The sequence below is a fragment of the Tiliqua scincoides genome, chromosome 5, assembly GCF_035046505.1.
Source record: "Tiliqua scincoides isolate rTilSci1 chromosome 5, rTilSci1.hap2, whole genome shotgun sequence".
NCBI lineage: Eukaryota > Metazoa > Chordata > Lepidosauria > Squamata > Scincidae > Tiliqua > Tiliqua scincoides.
The window spans coordinates 136,297,305-136,319,742 of NC_089825.1; the positions used below are offsets into that span (position 1 = coordinate 136,297,305).

General features: G+C 44.8%; 1 protein-coding gene across 1 annotated transcript; it reads right to left on the reverse strand.

Moving 5' to 3' along the window:
* Positions 1-68: 68 nt before the first annotated feature.
* Positions 69-19,117, reverse strand: LOC136653754 (vomeronasal type-2 receptor 26-like). Its single transcript, XM_066630635.1, has 8 exons — positions 18,910-19,117; positions 18,406-18,600; positions 11,655-11,839; positions 7,075-7,187; positions 6,443-6,734; positions 4,590-5,285; positions 1,378-1,504; positions 69-970 (listed from the first exon to the last, which is right to left on the reverse strand). The coding sequence occupies exons 1-8, from the start codon at positions 19,115-19,117 to the stop codon at positions 69-71; spliced, it is 2,718 nt and encodes a 905-aa protein (XP_066486732.1).
* Between the last annotated feature and the right edge of the window lie 3,321 nt (positions 19,118-22,438).

Genomic DNA, 22,438 nt, shown 5'->3' on the forward strand with positions numbered 1-22,438 from the left:
CCAGCGTCCAGGCGAAGAAACTTAGTGTTCCCTCCTCCCCCATATGAACACCCGTGAATTTGAATTCTTCACATCTTTATTTGAAGGAACTGCTTCCTTGTGTTCAGCTCAGGCCTGGCTAGAATAATATAGCACTTGGGGGCAAAAATGCAACCCAGGAGCCCGACACTAGAAGCCAGGATGGAAAAGATCTCCACAGCCACCATGTACTTCCCCTTGGTGCTCAGATAGGTTGGGACAAAGGACAGCCAAACACTGCAAAAGACCAGCATGCTGAAGGTGATGAACTTGGCTTCATTGAAGGTATCAGGTAACTTCCTGGCTAAGAAAGCCACAGTGAAGCTGACAATGGCCAGGAAGCCCATAAAACCCAAGACACAGTAGAACATGGTCACTGAACCTTCATTACATTGCAGTACCATTTCTTTAGTCATTGAGTGCATGTCCATATCTGGGAATGGAGGGGAGGTTGAGAGCCACACCATACAAAGAATGAGTTGTATAAGAGAGCAGGAAAGAACAATGAGAGCTGCTAATTTATTCCCCACCCATTTCCTCATTCTGGAGCCTGGCTTGGTGGCCATAAAAGCCAGCACCACAATGATGGTTTTGGCCAACACACAAGAAACAGCTACTGAGAAGATGAGGCCGAAGGCAGTTTGTCGAAGGAGACAAGTCCACCTCTCAGGTTTTCCAATGAACAGCAAAACACACAAGAAGGAGAGCAGGAGGGAGATGAGTAGAGTATAGGTGAGGTTCCGATTATTGGCTTTGACAATGGGAGTGTTCTGGTGCTTTATGAACACGTGAAGCAGTAGAACTGTGACAAAAGAAAAGGAAAGAGCAGATGAGGCCAGGAATATTCCCAGGGGTTCTTGATAGGAGAGGAAGCTTATATACTTTGGAATGCAGAGATCCTTTTCATTGCTTGGATACTTGTCTTCTGGGCATTGAAAGCAGTCATCCATATCTAAAAAGAAAACCTGATCAATGTTCAGTCCAATGAGAAATCAGTTAAAACATTTCAAAGCTCTGAATTGTGGCTGCCAATTCAAATGTAGGCAACCCATTTGCAAAGGGAATGGAGGAGATTGCTTTTTAAGGACATAAGTAAAGTCCTGCTGGATCAGGCCAAAAGCCCACCTAGTCCAGCCTCCTGGATCTCACAGTGGTTCACAAGATGTGTCAGGGTGAACCCAAGACAACAGGAGACCTGCATCCTGGTGCCTTCCCTCAAATCTCCAGCACAAACCACAATACGAAGCACAAACCTAGTCAGTACCACAACTGCCAGTTTTGTAAGACGCAGTGCAAAGGGCAAATAATGGACCAAAGCAGCCAATATGTTTGACCAACACCGTACATGGAATGTCTCACCTTTCTGGTTGGAAATCTTCCCTTCTGGACATGGAAGGCAGTCATAGCAACAAAAAGGCTTCCCTTCCTTCTTGCTTCTACTGTAACCCGAGTCGCAATAATCATTGCACACAGAAAGGGGACGTGACTGTTGGTGAATGAGAAAGACAGTGTGAATGTTCTAAAACCAGGGTTTCTTGACGTTAACCCTCCACTGTACCACTTCACATGGTCCACCTTTTAGAAAACCACCAGCTGTAACTGGCCGTAACTGACATCATTGTCAGTTACTTCTGGATCGAGAGGCCAGACGAGACATGACAGAAACCAGTAAGAGGTTGAGAAACACTGTTCTTAACAAAAATGTTCTGGAAGTTTTTCTCTCACTGTATGGTCTACAGTTCAGAAAGGGGGTGATTCTAGAAAAAAATGATGGCATCTTTGACATAGAGCCCTTGGGAGGGAGTGAACTCTTGAAAACTCTACAATTATGAGTGTCCCGTGTGCTGCAGGATATAGGAAGGTATCTCAAATCCAAATGCATTCATTTGTGGAATGCAAGAAGTATGAACCCTCCTGCATTTATATTAAGGCTATTTAAAAATAAATAAATAAATAAATAAATAAATAAATAAATAAATAAATAATAATGTATGGCTTTTGGTTTGGCCAGTTGATCAAATGTATTGTGTGAACTAGGTGCACCTGTGAAGACAGATTTAGAGCCCAGTCCTATCCAGTTTTTCAGTATTGATGCAATCAGAAAGCTGTCCAGCATCAGGGAACACACATTCCGTTATCGTGAGGAAGGCTCTGTGACTAACTCCCCCACTGCAGGATGCAGCGCTTGCCCTATTGACACAGCTGCCTCAGCACTGGAGGGTCGTATAGGATTGGCCCTTAGGCCAGGATATTGTGAAAGTTTCTTCTGGAACAATAAGTAGGTCCTGATCATGAATTCCCTGAGAGAGAGAGAGAGAGAGAGAGAGAGAGAGAGAGAGAGAGAGAGAGAGAGAGATGCTCTTTAATGTGCGTAGCCCCTACCTGGTTGAACGAGCTGGCCCACACAATGCTTTCTTCATCAATGGTGAAAACTTTGTTTGGCTGAGCCTTTGGGTCTATCCTTCCAACCTGAACTCTAAGGAATGACTGATTGGGGAACGTGACCCAGTTGATGATATCGAATCCAGCTACTAAGTCCCCATTTTGGTCAAAGGAAATTTGTTCTCCGGCATTGTTGTTAAATGTGGCACTTCTCAGAAAGTGGTGGAGCTAAATTGGATTCAAACATTGGAATGCATATGTTCAAAAAGATGCAAAAATGATAACAGTCCCTTTAGCAGCAATATCAGTGGTAGAAGAATAGTAGCCATAAAACTTTACAAATGTTGCATACTGTTTTATGATCATTACACTAGATCAGGGGTGTCCAAACATTTTGGCAGCAGGGCCACATCATCTCTCTGACACTGTGTCGGGGGCCAGGGGGAAAAAAGAATTAATTTACATTAAAATTTGAATAAATTTACATAAATGAATTTATTAGAGATGGAACTTCTATGAATGAATGAAGGTCTTGCAGTAGTTCAAGGCCTATAAAAGGCCTTGCACAAAGCAAGGTCAGTCTGTCCTTTGCTGCCACTGCTGCATCACAGACATGAAACAGCAAGTAGTGGAGGGAGCCCTCGTTCCACAGCTCAGGTAAGAGGTTGAACACTCGTCCTCACACTAAGAGCAGTTGTGTCAGGCCAGTGCGGGCTCCAGCAAGGCTCTGGAGGGCCAGAAGCTCATTGGAGACTGGGGACTCCCTGCGGGCCTGATTGGGAGCCCCCCGAGGGCCACAAGTGGCCCCTAGGCCAGGGTTTGGGCACCCCTACACTAGATTGTTCTACTCTAAAGGCACACAGTACTTTAAGGACTAACAAATTGGACAAAACTAAGGGCTCTTGAGGAGCCTCAGCAGGATGGGATCCCCATAAACTTTGGGGGAGGGTGGTCTGTTTGGGAGAAGTGGACCTAGGAGATGAGAGGGGGCAAGATATCCCATGGTTTTGACTGGCTTCAGGGTAGGTCACTAGAATTCCCAGGTCACCACTTGAAATTCTTCCTTGTTTCTTTAACATCCCTGCTAAAGTGACAACAGTGCCATGTGTTGAACTCTACTTGTTTCCCATTTTGCCTTTGGACTTTTACCCAAAGAAACTGGGTGGAGATGTCAGGTGTGGAGGGAAGGAAAGAGGAGGCAGTGGGATGGAGATACGTGAGAAGCAAAAGATGTAATAAATATAAATAAATGTATCAAAATAAAACTGAAGGGTGGCACAAGGGGGTGTCATGTTCTATGCCTATCCCACAACTATCATTTATGGAGAACAGATTTTGCTGCCATGTTAAATGGTTTCCAATTTCTGCTGGGCAAGAAATTAGAGTGGGACAAAGGGGTGCCAATTTATATCAAAGAACAGTGGAAATGTGAGGGTTTAGGATGAAATGTGAATGGCATGCTTTCAGGTGTCTTGATCCAAAGGGCACAATCATAATCCACTTTCCAGCACCGACATAATGCAGCTCCGAGGTAAGGGAACAAACATTCCCTTACCTTGAGAGGGGCCTCCGTGAGTGACACCCAATTGCAAGATGCTGCACACGTCCCATTGGCACAGCTATGCCAGTGCAGGAAATTTGGTTAGGATTTGGGCCAAAGGCATTAAATACAACTACCTTCTTTGTCACTCATGTCACCTAGTGGGCAGCACTTCTCCCTCCTTGCAACTCTTTCAACATGACCTTTAAGGGTTTTTTCAGTCTCTTGGCGAAATTTCAAACAACCAGGCAGGAAATAATGAGACTAATAAGATGCCTCATGATAACTTGCGCTACATGACACTATAACTCGGCAAGCGCAGAACCAATTCAGAGTGATTCATTGTCTTCATGAAGTCATAAACAATCTTAGCCAGACAGGTACCACCTATGCTGTTGCAAAATCAACTAGGACAAGGTAAGTTGGGGGGGATTAGCCCATGGGCATGTTGCATTCACTAATGGGGTGCATATTTGAAAATGTGCTTTCCGCAAGCATGTACAATGGTCACAAACATGCTCCAGGACACCCCATACTTTAACCTTAGCCCTGAACATAGCACTTCAGTTTCAAAACTCCAGCCTTGTTAAAGAGGCAACTTTCTACAGAGATGAAGAGCTCTCCATCTTTAGTCTGGTGAGGACATTACCTTCCACAACTGCTTCCAGCTCCCCCCTCCTATTGTAACCCCATGCTTGAGTTTGGAGGAGTGCATGATGTGCAAAGCATGTGCCACAGCATAGACAGCATTGTAGATGCTATAACTGTGGCCAGTCATGCTCCTTTCCAAAATGGAGGCAGGAAGTGTCTCCAGCTTCTCTTTCCCAGTGCAGATCTCCCCATCCATGCTTTCTGCCGTGGCCTCGGGGAACAAACAGTTAAAAGCCTCTTGCCAGAAATCTCTGATGAAGCCATCTTCTTTTTCCACAGCAGGGCTTCTCATCTGAAGAAATGCCTGGAAATCAGACATCTCCCTTGAGTGCATTGCGATGGACAGAGCACCGTGTAGAAAATCGATGTCCCAGTCTCTTTGGATGGTGTGTGATGCAAAATCCATCTGGGCCACCATAATCCAGACCTTTGCCTTCATAGGGATACCCTCATATCTTCCAAAGTGGAGCATACTCCTCAAAAACATCATGTTCTCACTTTCACCATGCACCATCACAGCACTAGCAGTGCTTCTCCCAACAAGAGTGTAGCATTTGAGTGCCATCTCTACCATTTCGCTGATGTCACTGGAAGAACTTCGTTTCATGGGCATTTCCATGAAATCAAAGCAGATGCCATTCTGATTGAAAAAGGGACTGACGTTCTCTACAAATATCACTGAAGCTTCATCATCCTGAGAAATCAGCCCAATCCACGTCCACCTGAAGTGCAGTAATAACTCTAGAATCCCCCTATATTGATATTCTCCTTTTGGGAACATGTGGTGGAATAAAACAGTTTCTTGGGGGTTATTCATCAGTGGAACAGAGCCATAGAGGAGCTACAAAAAAAGAATGAACAGATGTGTATGTGTGTGTGTTTCATGATGCACTGGCTATTACAGCATGTTACTTTCTTGATCTCCTTATTCTAATCTGGGACTTGATCTCTTGTAAAAGAGTAATACATGCCAGTGGATTTGGTGAAGGGAACCAGGACAGCAAACCTGCTGACCTCTTAAAATATTTGTCATCAGTTTTCTTGGGGAATGTAAGTACTTAGCCCTTGATGAGGACAGCATTTGTACTAAAATTAGCAAAAAGAATTAGACATTGGAATAAATGAAATGTGAGCAAATATATAGTCACCAATTCTATAACAACTTGATTTGTGTTCCACTGCAATCCATAGGATTTATCTCTTTCTTCCAGGATTACACTATGAATGTGGGTTTATAAGGACTAGTTCATACATTTAACAAATTCAGGTGATAAAATGTTTTGCAGGAATGGTGTGGTCAACCTGCATTTCGACATTGCATGTTATAAAATTTTCTGCTGGAAAAAGCACCCTTTCCTACACAGAGAAAACTAGCATATCGAATCAAATGCTTATTTGAATGTATTTCCTCTAACATACTAGTAGCACAATATCCTACATGCTAGTGGCATGTAGTATGTTATACTCATGAAAGTTGTTCCCCCTCTGCATGCTAATGATTTAAAAAGAAACCATCTATAGGTTGGAGTGCTACATTCGGGGGGGGGGGGACATGAATAGCATACTATGAGACTAATCTTCTCTCAGAGAATGTAGAGATGCTCTGCATTCTCATAACTGTGACTTGGCAGATAATGTAACTATTATCCATGAAGGATTTTCCTTCAGTTTGCCAAGTGAGCCACAGGGACTCTTTTCCTGGCTCAGGATTTGAAATTTCAGCAGCAAATATCATGTGCCTGGCAATTCCCATCAATAAAGTTCTGATCTCCAAATTACAAAAGCACATCTAGAAAGCAAGAGGGATGTAAACGACTTGCTAAATTTTCCTACATCATGAGGACATCTTACTTGTGGAATCTTGTAGATACCCAAGATCTTTGCCATGTTGAAGTAGACATTTGAGTTTGGACCCCCAATGACTGCTACTGGAGTGTTCTGGGAGTCACAGGTATAGTTGGGGAGGAACCTTCTTCCTCTGTAGAGAAGTTCCATGGAAGCAAGATAGATCCAACTTGCACTGAAGTAGCTGTTATAGATGCTGAAGCCCAGGGTGACGTTGGCTAACGTCTGGGGGTCTTCATTGATCTCTTTCATTGCAAACGCCAAGGACAGTATATGCTGGTAGTTCTGAGTCACTATCCTGTTTAAAAGAAAAGTAACATGCTATATCACTGTGCATTAGCTTCAGAATGTGACATTTGTGACATTTGTGACAATATGTATTTATAACAGACATTTGTGACATTTGTGACAATATGTACATATTTATAACAGAGATACCAGCTAAACTCCAACAGTGAAGACATATTAATATACAGATCTACACATCTGACTTGCCCAGAGAGCTTCCCAGTATTGCCTTCTCAGTACACATACAAAACGACAACTTGCACATCATTCAAGCTAAATCCAATTCTTTGGAGGAATTTGCCTGGTGATCTCATTGTAGTTCTATAAAACGGTTGAAGAATTTTTCTTACAGAAATAGATCAAACAGTTCCTGAGATGGACGTTTTTCAAAGGTTATTGCGCTTGAAAAGATGTAGATCTGAGAGAGAATCCCGGCAATGGTGAGGTCTCCTGCCTGGTGAAACTGGTGAAGAATAGGAAGAGGGTCACCCAACGTGCACTTAGCAATGGGGACATTGCACAAAACAAGAGGCAGGAACACCACTATCAGAAACAGTATTATTTGCAGGGAAGTCTTCATTTTCACCAACATTTGCACCATTGCCCAGTTGTTTGTGCATTTGTGAATAGTTTAAAGTGTGAAGGCGTTTGTGCCTTGTTTAAATGGTTGAACTAACCTGCCCGGACTCCTCATTTTAAAGGGTTTGTGATGAAACGGAGAGACCATGTCTATCATGCAAGCTCCAAATGGGACCATACAAACAGTATCCTTGTTTTTGGCTCACAAAGTTGCAAGTGGATATTAGACTTCCATTTGGAACAAATGAAAACTAATCATGGTTCACGAGATAATTACAGGGGACAAAATGACCTCTTCAGGGCTGATGAATCTTCCAGACATTGTAAAGAAAACATGTTTATGAGGTCTGAAGACAGAAGTGTAACCCAGCGGCAAAGCTAGAGGGGGTGCAAAGCACTATGTTTTTCAGGGAGCCTCACTACGGGTGCAAGCCATCCTTCCTCCTCCCCTTCAGAGCCATTCGGGGGGGGGGGCAAAACGGTGGCATACACCTCCATTTTGCTCTCTCTGCCGGGAATGGCTCCAAAGGGAAGGGAAGGGGCTCCTTGCACACTGCAGTGAAGTTACCTGCAAAATCTAGTGCTTTGCAACCCTAGTGCTAGCTATGTCACTGGTGTAATCTTATCAGAAAACCACAACTTTTGGTCCAATCCTATTAAAAAAAATAAAACAAAATAAAACCCCAGCAGTGGGCACCTGCTCCTTCAGCAGGAGTACTGCCTCATTCTGAACAGGTCAATGGTCTAGTACAGCTGGCACAAAATCCCATCCAATAGTCTAGAGCTGATGCCTGGAAAAGGCCTTCCCCATTGTGTGCTTTCTGTTCTGAGTTGCTTCCTCTTATCTTGCAAGTGGATTTTGTCTGTTGCCCTAGCAGGCTCTGTGCTCTGATTTCTGGGTGGAAGCGATTGCCTCTGAGAAGACTGACATGCATGATAAGAGGCAGTAGCACATAATGGTAAGACAATGCATGATGGGGAAGGCTTTTTTTTTCCAATGTGGCAGTCCCACAATTTGGAGAAAGCTGGCCTAGTACCTAAGAGCCCAATCCTGAGGTTGGTGCACCAGTTTACTGCCATCGCGCAGCATCACAAATGTGCCATAAGTATATAAGTATACTTATATAGTATAAGATTTATATAGTAAGATTTAAGTATATCCCCCATCAGCCAAGAATTCAGCACCCACATTTGCACAATCCTTGTTCTGAGAGCTTGTTGTTGGCAACCTTCAGTCTGAAAGACTATGGTATCGCACTCTGAAAGGTGGTTCTGGAACAGCGTCTAGTGTGGCTAAAAAGGCCGATTTGGGAGTGACAATCCCTTCCACATTGGGAGCAAGTGCAGTCTGTCCCTGGTCTGTCTCCCTGGCTATGGGCCTTCCTTCTTTGCCTCTTAGCCTCAGTCTGTTGGCCAAGTGTCTCTTCAAACTGGGAAAGGCCATGCTGCACAGCCTGCCTCCAAGTGGGCTGCTCAGAGGCCAGGGTTTCCCACTTGTTGAGGCCCACTCTTAAGGCCTTCAGATCCCTCTTGCAGATGCCCTTGCATCGCAGCTGTGGTCTACCTGTAGGTCGCTTTCCTTGCACGAGTTCTCCATAGAGGAGATCCTTTGGGATCCAGCCATCATCCATTCTCACAACATGACTGAGCCAACGCAGGCGTCTCTGTTTCAGCAGTGCATACATGCTAGGGATTCCAGCTCATTCCAGGACTGTGTTGTTTGGAACTTTGTCCTGCCAGGTGATGCTGAGGATGCATCGGAGGCAGCGCATATGGAAAGCGTTCAGTTTCCTCTCCTGTTGTGAGCAAAGAGTCCATGAAGTGTACTCAGGACGCAAGCTCTGTAGACCTGGATCTTGGTATGTTCCGTCAGCTTCTTGTTGGACCAGACTCTCTTTGTGAATCTGGAAAAGGTGGTAGCTGCTTTACCGATGCGCTTGTTTAGCTCGGTATCGAGAGAAAGATTGTCGGAGATCATTGAGCCAAGGTACACAAAGTCATGGACAACCTCCAGTTCATGCTCAGAGATTGTAATGCAGGGAGGTGAGTCCACATCCTGAACCATGACCTGTGTTTTCTTCAGGCTGATAGTCCAAAATCTTGGCAGGCCTTGCTAAAACGATCCATGAGCTGCTGGAGATCTTTGGCAGAGTGGGTAGTGACAGCTGTATCGTCGGCAAAGAGGAAGTCACGCAGACATTTCAGCTGGACTTTGGACTTTGCTCTCAGGACGATGCAGGCTGTCACTACCTTTGCTTTGGACTTTGCTCTCAGGATGATGCAGCTGTCACTACCCACTCTGCCAAAGATCTCCAGCAGCTCATGGATCGTTTTAGCAAGGCCTGCCAAGATTTTGGACTGACAATCAGCCTGAAGAGTGTTCTGAGAGTAGACGGATGCAAAGTATGAGTTCATATTTCATACCATATGGCGAGGGCCCATGATAGGGGGTAATTTGTACCTGGGCCCTAGGTCATAAAGGGGGCCTGGGAGCCAAAGGAGGAGGGGCAAAAATTCCCTGGGATCTTAATGTTTTCTGATCTCACCCAGGCTCACTGCCTGTACAGGATACTGAGGCCACTACCACAAGTGCCTGGAAGCTGCTACTGCCACAAGCCTTATGCACCAGGCTAAGGAATGCAAACATGACACTCCTTAACACAGTGTCAAACCTGGGAGGAAACTGGCCTGCTACAGTAGCTCTTTGGCTTGTGGATCTGCCTACCATGAACGAGCGTATGGGAAGTCAGGGGTACAGCTGCAGAACTACAGCTGTTGTAGAAGTATTTTTGGTACACGCAGGACACTTCCCATTCTACTTCCCATTCTATTCTCTGCAATGATTTTCTATATTTAATAGATTTTCGAGAGACCTAGGAGCGTATTGGTTTTTCATATTACTGTAAATAGCCATTGTCAGCACGCAGGCAGAAAGATCTGGACTCCAAAGACATTTTGGGCTGTCATTACCCTCCCTTCACTCTGTTTTGCCCCACACCTTCCCCTTTGGGAAGGGGCCCAAAAGAAACTTTGTACACCCAGATAAAATTTCTCTTGGAAGCAGTACATAAGGCTACACACCCAGGCAGACACAAGGAACAGAGATGGTGGTTTATGGAATATGATGAGATCAGGTAGTCATTATGAGATATGTCCAGACTGGACTTGGCTGTTATTATAATAATAATAATAATAATAATAATAATAATAATAATAATAATAATAATAATAATAATAATAATACAGGTATTTATATACCGCCTTTCTTGGTCTTTATTCAAGACTTTATTCAAGACAGTTTACATAGGCAGGCTATTTAAATCCCCGTAGGGATTTTTACAATTGAAAGAAGGTTCTATCTTACAAGAACCACAACATTCAGATGTTTCTTTCTGATCTGGTTTCACATTCTGGCCTCCATCCTCCCACGCTCAGAGCAGATGGAATAACTCGGCTCAGCTTGTCAGCTGCTTCAAGGTCGCATGGAAGCTCTACCCTCTAGTCCAGACCTCCTGCCCACAATTTTATGTTCCACACAATTACAAATTGTTGGCAGTGTCTAGTAATTCCTTTCCACCTACGATCAGATCTATAAAAGAGTGTTTCTTAATTGGAAAAAGATAGATAGATAGATAGATAGATAGATAGATAGATAGATAGATAGATAGATAGATAGATAGATAGATAGATAGATAGATAGATAGATAGATAGATAGATGAAAAAATTTCTAGAGGTGACAAAATCAAACCACTTGCCAATGAAAATATATTGTCACTTAGGTTTGTGACATATATACATATTTTTTTTTTGTCATTTGGAGATTTAGGGGAATGTAATTGTAATATGAGACACTGAATAAAGGTCATTACTTCAAAAATTTGATAACTTGATTATAACTATTCTTCCTAACATATTTATACCAGGAGGAGAAAAATGAATTAATCAGCTGAAAAGATTGTGATCCAGTAACCTTTAGTTACTGTGATCCAGTAACATACAGTAAACTGTACACATGCATACAGTTTACATACAGTAAACTGTAACTGTTTAGTTACAGTAACCTTAAGTTAGGATTAAGAGGTGCTAGGAATGCCCTCTCCCTACAGTAATAAGACAGCTAAATGTAGCTAGAATTATGGAATTTTGAATTCTTTAAATCTTTCTTTTAATAAACTGCATTCTTGTGTTCAATTCAGGCCTCATTAGGATAATGTAGAATTTGGGGGCAAAAATACAGCCCAGTAACCCAGCACTGGATGCAAAGATGGAGAAGATCTCCACAGCCGCCATATATTTTCCTTTGGTACTCAGGTAGGATGGTACAAAGGACAACCAAACACTGCAGGAGACCAACATGCTGAAGGTGATGAACTTGGCTTCACTGAAGGTATCAGGTAATTTCCTGGCTAGGAAAGCCACAGTGAAGCTGACAATGGCCAGGAAACCCATAAAACCCAGGACACAGTAGAACATGAGAGCTGAACCTGCATTACATTCCAGCACAATTTCTTTAGTAACTGAGTGCATGTTGGTATCTGGGAATGGAGGGGCGTTTGCCAGCCACACTGTACAAAGAGTGGCTTGAATAAGTGAGCAGGAAAGGACAATGAGGGCTGCTGATTTATTCCCCAGCCATTTCCTCATGCTGGACCAGGGTGGACCAGGCTGGACCTCATGGCCTGGTGGCCATGAAAGCGAGAACCACAATGATGGTTTTGGCCAACACACAAGAAACAGCTACTGAGAAGATGAAGCCAAATGCAGTTTGTTGAAGGAGACAAGTCCACCTCTCAGGTTTTCCAATGAACAGCAAAACACACAAGAAGGAGAGCAGGAGGGAGATGAGAAGAGTGTAGGTGAGGTTTCGATTATTGGCTTTGACTATGGGAGTGTTCTGGTGCTTCATGAATACGTGAAGCACTAGAAGTGTGATAAAAGAAAAGGAAAGAGCAGATGTGGTCAAGCCGATTCCCAATGGTTCTTCATAGGACCCAAAGTTTATATATTTTGGAATACAGAAGTCCTTGTCATTGTTTGGGTATTTGTCCTCTGGGCACTGAAAACAGTCATCCATGTCTGCAAAGAAATGCATCTGCAATTTAGTTCATCCAGTAATCAAAACTCCAAATTATCTCCTAATTCAGTGGCATCGCTAGAGGGGAGCAGAGGTGTGTGTGGACCACACCTTGTGACATCATAGATGGTGACATCAAAGGAGCTGGAAGTTTCCTGGCTGAACTGACTGAGAGGCCCGGTCTACCAGGCAAGTAGACTTTGGCTATGCATTGGGAATCCTGGAAGACCTGGGCTCCAAAGACATTTCCGTCTGTCACTGCCTTCCATCTGCCAAGTTTTGGCCCCTCCCCACCCCCATTTTACCTGTTCCATTACTGCCCTTCCCCCAACCTGAACTAGATGACACCAATTCTACAGACACCACTACCTAATTTACAGTTTAGGAATTAGCTGCAATTTCTAAAACAATTTAAAAAGACAGATTTGCTGGAGAATATAGAGTGAAGGATAAAGGATGTGTCTGTGTGCGTGTGTGTGTGTGCCTGTATATGCTGTAGTACTCCTTTCATTTCATCTTGGTCACGTGAGAAGCAGTTCCTGAGATGGACGTTTTTCAAAGGTTATTGTGTTTGAAAAGATGTAGATCTGAGAGAGAATTCCGGCAATGGTGAGTTCTCCTGCTTGGTGAAACTGGTGCAGAATAGGAAGAGGGTCACCAAGTGTGCACTTAGCAATGGGGAGCTTGCACAAAACAAGAGGTAGGGACACCAACACCAGAAACAGTATCATTTGCAGGGAAGTCTTCATTTTAGGGAACAATTGCACCTTTGTGCAGTTTTTTGTGCGTTTGTGAATAGGACAGCATTATTTAAATGGTCGAACCAGCCTGCCCGGACTCCTCATTTTAAAGGGTTTGTGATGAAACAGAAAGACCATGTCTATCATAAAAACTTCAAATAGAACCATACAAATAGTATCCTTGTTTTTGGCTCACAAAGTTGCAAGTGGATAGTAGACTTCCCTTGGGTGCAAATGAAAACTAATCATGGTTCACAAGATAATTACAGGGGAAATGATCACCTCCTCAGGGCTGATGATTCTCCATGACATCATAGAAGAAAACACATTTGTGAGATCTTAAGAAATAAGGAAAATCCTATTAGGCAGTGGTTCTCAAACTGTGGATCTGGGACTCACAGGGGTTTTTGACCCAATTTTTGGTGGTCCACACAACTGACAGGACAGATTAGTTTGTGTGCATCAAGAGTTAAACATACTGCTTCTTGGGGGGGGGGGACACTGATGCCCAATCACCATTATAACCACATACCTTGGTATTTATGAATCAAATAGCAGCCTTTAGGGCCTCAAAAAAGTTTGAGAACCACTGCAAGGAGTTTCATGGGTGGCATGGCCAGTTTGGTAAAATAGAAATATATCAAAAATTCAAATGTAAAATTCTGTTGATTTGGAACAATCATGGTTTTTCAGTGACGGATTGTCAACTTCAGCAGTATGAAATCCTTTTTGTTCGATGGGTAGGAGTGGGTGAAAATGGTTTTTATTTTTCGCAGATTTTGGTGTTATCGAAAGTTAAAAATTCAGGTAATAGAGTTGTGTGTTTTTATTCAAAGGGTATATATTAATAAATTCTAATTATAAATTATAATAACTTTAAAAGTGTATGAGATAGGTGATATAGGTGGTAAAGTGTCAATAGATGCAGCCACATCCATGTAGAGTTGTTGGAGAATATAGAGGTCTTAGAAAATGGTTTCATTTTTTCACCAATTTCACAGATTTGTGTTTTTTGTGAATTTTTTTTTTTTTTTTTTTACAAAAATGAGAAGAACTGAAAGTGGTGTTATGTGTTTTGTTTTTCCATTATCACCAAAATAACCCACCTCTATCAATGGGCAGTCCAAACCTGATTGAATTTTTTATGAAATTGGCAAAATTGCTAAAGTTGAATGTACCCCTTTTGTGTCACTAATGAGTTTGTATACTCAAAAATCATGATGCTTTGAGAATGTGGCTTATGTACAGGTTCACGTGTGATGATCAAACCACAGTTGGCCAGTCACTGAATGTCCCAGAAGGAAAAACAGAAATGGGGAAGGTTTTGCTCTGGAAAAGGACAGATTGTCCCTTTCCATATGGGATCTGATGCTTCCTGGCCATCACCCAAATTTGAAATGCCATAAGACTGGCTAGGGGGTCTATTTTCCTGGCACACATTCAAAACCATGCACACATATAAAAAAGCAACAACAGTGCATCACTGAACAGAGAGCCAATGCAAGTTTTCCCCCATGAGCTCAGTTACGTTGGAAAGAAAGATAGCCCTACAAAAGACCAACATGGTAAGGGTCATGAACCTGGCTTTATTAAAGCTGTCAGACTAGGATGTCCTGGCTAGGAAAGGCACAGTGAGGCTGACAAAGGCTAGCAAACTCAAAACTCAGTAAACTACGATAGCTGAGCATTCATTGCATTCCAGGACAGTGTCATTAGTTGTCAATCACATTTCAAAATCTGGGAACTGTGGAAGAGATTCTTTGTCCACAGTTAGTGAAGAAACAGCTGTCGGTATATGATTGCAGAGCCCTGTGGAATGAGATGACGAAATGAGGGTCCCAGTGAGTGCTTCTCAAAGTAGCCTGTACTAGAGCAGGGGTTTCTCGGTGCTGTTTCATAGAACTGCTTTCTGAGTGAGACAGCTCAGAAATACTAAAGAAATTCAGAAATTTATGGTGTTTGAAGGGGCCTTCCTCAATGCCCTCACCATTAACTCCCCTTTCATCAAGATTTACTTTGCCAGAGAAGGTTAATCAGGAAGGAACAATGGGAAGAGTATGAGTTGCTCAAAAGGCAATCTCTTGACGGTTTCAGTCAGTTGTGCATTTCTATGCTGCTGAGGGAGAATAGGAGGGGAATTATTAATTTATTTTAAAATATAGTATCCCTGTTACTATATTAACTTTCTTGGGGTATGAACCTGGCACAAAGTCCTATCGTTTTGCTGACCGAATCCGAAGGCTCACATTCTCCCATTCAGCTATATTTAATGAAAATGAGGGCTGAAATAGAATTGAGGAGAGTTCTGTGCTCCTGCCAAGTTCTCCAGCTGAGGATTTGTTGCCACAACTAGCTGATAAGCAAGGAGAAGGCCAGGCAGAGAGCCAAGGAGGGGAGGATGTCATTTTAACCCCTTTGCAGCCAAAAGTTGAGCCAGAGGCTCAGGCTGAAACACAGCCCCGACATTCACAGCGTGTAAGCAAAGGAATCCCCCCTCAGAGGTATGGCTTTGAGCCAATAAGTGTCACAGTATGTAATGTCACTGTGCCATGCTCATGTGAGGAGTCATGCAAGAGGGCCAAAACACCAATGTTGCCCAGAATGCCAAAAGGCTGACTATGAGGAATTGAGCAGGTATGTCTCACAGCCCAAACAAGCTCATTGGGCAGCAGTAAAAAGGGAGATGCATTACCTAAAGGAGACTAAGGACTACTGTTTGACTATTCAGCCAACAGGGGAACCTGTATTGTCTGCCTACGTGGATGCAGACTGGGGTACCGATGTGCAGACCAGAAAGTCCACATCAGGGATGGTAATAGAATTTGCAGGTGTCCCAATAGGGTGGAAGTCCACAAAACAGACCTATGTCACACTCCCAAGTTCAGAGGCTGAGTATGGTGCCCTATCAGACTTATGCACTAGTCTGGTACAGACAATTGATGAAAGACCTAGGCCTGGACAGTGAACAGCCAGTCACTGTGTATGAGGATAGCCAGACATGCATCATCATGGCCACATCAGAAAAAGTTAAGGCCAGAACAAAACATGTTGGCATACGTTATGCCAATGTAAAGGATGCAGTAAAGGGAGAACTGATAGAATTAAAATATTGTCCTTCAGAAGTAATGCTGGCAGATGTAATGACTAAACCATTGGGACCTATAAAGCACTATGACATGGTGAACAAGCTGGAAATGAAATGTATGAAAATGTAACTGTATAAATATGGAACCTGTATGAACTTGTAACTATGAAATGATGCGAATGCCAGAATGTAAGTTCTATCCAACCTGAAATTAGGAGGGGTGTTATGATATATGCCCCAGGCCTATAGTGAATTTACAGGCTGGATAGGGCAAGGCTAGGCCCTGATGTCTTGGCCTGCATACATACAGTGTAGCACTGATGCATCATGGGATTGGCTGCTGCCACCAGACAATGAGTCATAGGATCACCAGATCATAGCCCGCCTCTCATTGGCCAGTGCCAATATATATTGCAGCGTATGCAAGCTGCTGTGTGGGAGATGTTAGGTGGAGTGTCTGCGGGAAACTACGTCGGTGGTGTTGGTGATCGGAAAATTGAGAAGTAGTGCTATCTGTGCTGATTGCTTGCTAAACTGCCTTTGCTCTGTAAATATTGTGCATTCTTCAAGTAAAGGGCATCTGGTGGTGGAGCACTGCCGTGTGCCTCATTATTTACCAGGAGTATCTGCCTGACCTTGAGTCTCTGGAGCTGCGGTGTCGGCTGCGTACTGCAACAATCCCTCTTCTTCTGTAGTACAAGGCAGCTCATAATCATGAAAAGCAATAAAAGAGCAAAAACTTCTCTTCTGAAATGCGGAGCCAAGCAGAACTCAACACAAGAAGGAGTTCTTGAAAAGGGGGATGTGACGTCCATCGCTGGCGGAGACCCCACCCCTTTGGGTGTGCCCAAGCACGGGGGGCTTACCCGGACGATGCGTGTCGGTCGTCGGCGAAAAGAAGAACGTGAGGCAGATATAGTGGATTTATACAGCCGGTTTACTCGTGTTAAGTTCTTCACACTCATGGGGCCTGTTACGTCACAGGCCCCTTTGTTTTACATTGACTGGTGGCGTTGGCGCATACCCGGCCCGTTCCCCACACCGGCCTGACCCCTTGGGGCTTCAGGCCTGGCTCTCCCGCTGCTGTCTGTCGGCCAGGGGTAGGGGTTCCCGAGAACTGCAGTACCTTGGCTGGGGGTCTGCTCAGCTGTCCTCAGGAGGGCCCCTTGTACCTCCGGTCTTGCCCCTCGAATCCCTGGCCTCCAATGGGGTTTGTTGAGAGGGGGTCCTGGCTGTTGTAGACTCGCCTCTCTGATTTCTACCCCAGGACCCCAGGCATGACTAGGGTCTGGAGGCTCCCAGCCCCTGGCCCTTCTCTCCAGGGCTGAGGTCTGCCGAGTTCCCTGAGGAGCCTCAGTTGTCTGGATGAGGCCGGGGTGGCTACCCCCTTTCGCCTCCTCTGGGATCCCTCTCCCGACTTGAGAGGAGCGACCTCTCCCTTGGCCTCCCAGCCTCCTTATGAGGCTCCCCTTGTTCTGCTCCAGCCCCGCCCCTTCCACCCACGTGCCTGCTGACTGCTCCCAGGAGGCACCAGGGCCTGCTCCCTGGGAAGGGACTTGGCTGGGGTCCCAGTCCTGATAGTAGTCCTGTTTTACTCCAGAGGAGGCCCTTACCCCTGAGGAGGACCCTGCTCCAGGTTGATTCCAAGCCACCTGGGCTGGGCCTAGGTGACAGGGGGGCACCACAGAGAAGACCCTTTCACACATCCCTGCAAGTGTTATCTCAGAAGGGCAAGACAGCCACCCCACAAGATCTCAGAATGTGGGTAGATTGATATGGTGAAAATGGTCAGTTAGATAACACATTGAGGGCAAACAGTATAGCTAGAACAGTAACAGTAAGATAAAGAACTCCCATGTACTGTAATAGAATTTATGGCCATGCTGGTATGTTGAGAAGATCAGGTTAATCTGTTAACTCATATTCTTTTATAGAATATAAGAGCTCTGTCTGTTCATAGAAATGGTGAATATGATTGGGTTTAACAACTGCCAATGTAATATCAGAAACTCTTTTAACCCTTTCTTCTCATTAGCTGCTCCCTTTTGTTCAGTTCAGGCTTTGCCAAAACAATGTAGCATTTGGGGGAAAAGATACAAAATAGGAGCCCATTTGTGGAGGCTAGGATAGAGAAGATCTCCACAGCCACCATGTACTTCCCCTTGGTGCTCAGGTAAGAGGGAACAAAGGACAACCACACACTTGAAAAGACCAGCATGCTAAAGGTGATGAACTTGGCTTCGTTGAAACTGTCCGGCAACATCCTGGCTAGAAAGGCCACAGAGAAGCTGACAAGGGAGAGGACACCCAAGTAGCCCAACACAGAGTAAAACATGAGAGGTGACCCTTCGTTACATTTCAGTACAATTTCTTTGACAAATGAGTGCATGTCCAAATCTGGGAATGGGGGAGAAGTTGCTAACCACACAGTACAAAGAGTGACTTGAAGAAGGGTGCAGGGAAGGACGATGAAGGTTGAAAATCCTTTCCCCACCCATGTCCTCATCCTGGATCCTGGCTTGGTGGCCATGAATGCCAAAACAACCGTGATGGTCTTGGCCAACACACAAGAAACAGCCACTGAGAAAATGATGCCAAAAGCAGTTTGTTGAAAAAGACATGATAACTTTTGTGGCTGGCCAATGAAAAGAAACACGGAAAGGAAGGAGAGCAGGAGGGAGAAGAGAAGAGTGTAGGTGAGGTTACTGTTGTTGGCTTTGATGATGGGAGTGTCCCGGTTCTTCATGAAGACCCCAAGCACCCAAGCAGTGATGGAAGACAAGGAAAGAGCACAAGTGGACAGAGAAATCCCCAGAGGTTCTGTGTAGGCCAAGAAGCTGATATCTTTTGGAAGACAGGAATCCTGGTTCTTGTTGGGGTACTGATCTTCTGGACATTGAACACAGTCATCCATGTCTGTAAGAGAAAGTGTGCTTTTTATGTACATTCTACTGCCGGGGGGTAATAGGCAACAGGAATGGGTGGAGGGCAAGGGGTGGGTGATGGCCCTAGATTGTATCACCCCTTTTCCTTTTGTTTTACTTGAGAGAGGTAGGGGAAAATATAAACAGGCCTTTGTATTCCCCCTCCCTCCACGCAGGTTGCACCATAAAATTTATTGCTTCAGCAGCATTGGCAGGGGGGAAAGAATAGAATTGGCTGTTGCAGACCTGGCCTCTGTTCCGCCCCAGGGCACAGGACCGCAACATACCACTGCCCTGCAACCTGCTGCCCCTCCAAGGATACTTATGCAGCCCAGCGGAGCCTTGCGCAATGTCTCCGAGCACCCCAAAAACCTTCAGAGGCCTCCAGGATGCCATTAAACCAAACTTTCTCTTTTCTAATGAAAAACAGCAGTACTGTTTAAGGGCACTCCAGAGGCCGCAGAAGCCTTTTAGAGCACCCGGGGTCACAGTGCGGGGCTTCCCCTGCCCATAGAACATCTACAGAGTGTGGGCGGAGGTAGCAGCGCTATCTCAGCGGTGCCACCACCCCTGGGCCCATGATGTGGCACCTGGGACTTTTGCCCCTCCAACTCCCCCAGGACCCCCACTGAGGCTTGGGCTGCTTCACTGGGTCTAGCCAGATCTGGGCCAGCCCTTTGACTGTCACAAGTCCTATTAGGCAAAGGGGGCATGTTGATGCCAGAAAGGAAGTAGAGGAATAAGTGGTACTAGGTTCACTGAAATCCGTCCCCTGCCCTCCCCGAACAAATTCCAGCTGGCCCCAATCCCTACCTGATTACCTGCCTCCCTGCCCATGGCCCATGTCTGCCAAAAAACCTATCAGCAACAGTATTGACTGGGTACTGTGTTTGTGTGCATGCATGGTTGTTGCCACCCATTCATGCCGGTGGCCCCCTTTAACGTGCAACTGCTGCAGCAGTGAACACATGCTGAATTTCAGTACGTATAGCTTCCACTGGACATCATATATCTTACCCAGCTGGTTTGAAATCTTCCCTTCTGGACACAGAAGACAACTGTAACAGCAAAATGGCTTCCCTTCTATTTTGGTCTTACTATAGCCAGGAAGGCAGAGGTTGTTGCAAAGAGATAGGGGCCGGGCCTGTTCATAAAGGAAAGAGGAGAGGTTTAACTTCAGAAAAGATGTTTTGGGAAGTTGTAACTAACTGGTAGGTTTATATTAACCTTTGGGTTGCTGCTGACCTTAAATTATAGAACTGTTTTCAGAAAGCACTTTATATTCAAGCTATGATCAGACAATGGCCATACTGTAAAGGTTTTGTGATTATAGTGATTATGGCATCTGGCCTGGACGCCTTTAAAGGGGATTGGACAAGTTTCTGGAGGAATGCCAGATGCAAGGGAGGGCACTAGGATGAGGTCTCTTGTTATCAGGTGTGCTCCCTGGGGCATTTGGTGGGCCGCTGTGAGATACAGGAAGCTGGACTAGATGGGCCTATGGCCTGATTCAGTGGGGCTGTTCTTGTGTTCTTATAGAGGGGTTGCATTCAGTGGCATTGTTAGGGGATGCGGCCCACACCGGGTGATGTGCTTGGGGGTGGTGGTGATGCGCACTGGGGAGATGACACCACTAAAGACCAAAATCACTAAAATCATGTTTTATGTAGAAATCATGTAGAAATAACACCATCATGATATATACCATTTTGATGTGTAATTTACAGCAGAATGCAATGAAACAAACTACTTTGAAATAGCACTATTCTTTTGAAAGGTATTGCAAAAACCAGTGGGGATGTAGAGCTGGTATGTCATCTTGCCCACCATCCGGGTTGTTGCCCTGCTCACTGCATGGGAGGAGGTTTATCATGGGGGTTGGCCTCCCACTGGTGGGGCAAACCCTAGTGACACCACTGGCTGCTTTCTAAAAAGAGTCTATTACACTAGGCCAGTGTCGGAAGGTTACAATATAGTATCTTAAAATAAAATTTTATAATTTTCTAACTTTTGCTGCAATCTATTACTTGAAAATAGTTTTGTTCCAGAATCAGTCTAATCAGGCAGTTTGGTTATTCGGTTCTTTAATGCATATTTTACCATTTCCTTTTTGTTCCCTGTTCTGTCCTTGGTCATGTTTTCATCCTTCAGTCTTGGAAGACCATGGTTCTATCTTTCAAGAACCACAACATTTCAGATGGATCTTTCTGATCTGGTATCACATTCTGGCCTCCAGTTTCCTCCCACACAAGCTGACAAGCAGCTCCTTCATCTCTCACATGGAGGGCAGCCAAGATGCTTCTTCGCTCACAGAAAAGAGCAGGTGGAATAACTCGGCTCGGCTTGCCAGCTGCTTCAAGGTCTCACCATTCACGGTGCCAGTGGCCTCAAACTGGCGACCTGCGGATGTTATCTTCAGGCAAACAGAGGCTCTACCCTCTAGACCAGACCTCCTGCTCCCCTGATGACGATGTGTGTGTGTGTGTGTGGGGGGGGGGGGTTACATGGGCACATATTCTCTTGAAAGGAGAATAAGAACCCAATCCTAAAATTACTTTGTGACATTGTCCAGCATCTTCTGCTTGTCCTGACTGTAGTAAAGCAGTCAAAAAAAGGCACCCTGAGAGTGTGGTTCATGGCACTAGCAGATTCACAGGCTCCTGCCACTGAAGGTCTGGTGGAGGAAGGGGGGGCAAGCTGGGACGTTAATTGGGCAGATCGATTCCCAGAAAGGGGAGGGGTCTATGGTAGAGATGGACACCGAATCCTAAATCCCTTCCTGAACCTGATCCCACAGTATGAAAACATGAACCTGCAGTAGTGATTTATCTAGTGCAGGTTCAAGTCACCCCTCCCCCAGTGTTGTGAAGGTTCATCTCTAGATAAGGGAGCCATTATTCCCTTTCTTGGAGAAGACCTCTGCAACTCCCCCATCACAGAATACGGCAGTAGTCATTTTGGCATGGCTGCATCAGTGGGAGAGATAGGAGCGGGCCATTGGTCACAGCCAGGACATGATGGGGATGACAAAGTACCCAGCTTTCTGCAACCCAATCAACAGGGCTTGGATGCGTTGAATATGTACAGTGGTGCCTCGCAAGACGAATGCCTCGCACAACGAAAAACTTGCAAGATGAAAGCGTTTTGCGATTTTTTGGTGACTCGCAAGACGAATTTTAATGACCGTGCTTCGCAAGACAAGTTTTTGTTTGTTTGTTTTGGTTTGTTTTAAATCGCACAACCGTTAATACCCAGAATGCATTGTGCCTGGAGGTTTAAAAAGCCTCTCCAATGCAACCTGGGCTCACTTC

Bases quoted from the DNA above. Each gene is read 5' to 3' on its own strand.
- LOC136653754 (XM_066630635.1), bottom strand. From the start codon at position 19,117: ATGGATGACTGTGTTCAATGTCCAGAAGATCAGTACCCCAACAAGAAC. The intron at 11,840-18,405 runs GTGTGTGGTTGT...CTCCATTCCCAG, and splicing joins TAGCATGCTGGTCTTTTCAA to ATACCAACATGCACTCAGTT. The intron at 1,505-4,589 runs GTAATGTCCTCA...ATTCACCAACAG, and splicing joins GCTGGAAGCAGTTGTGGAAG to TCACGTCCCCTTTCTGTGTG.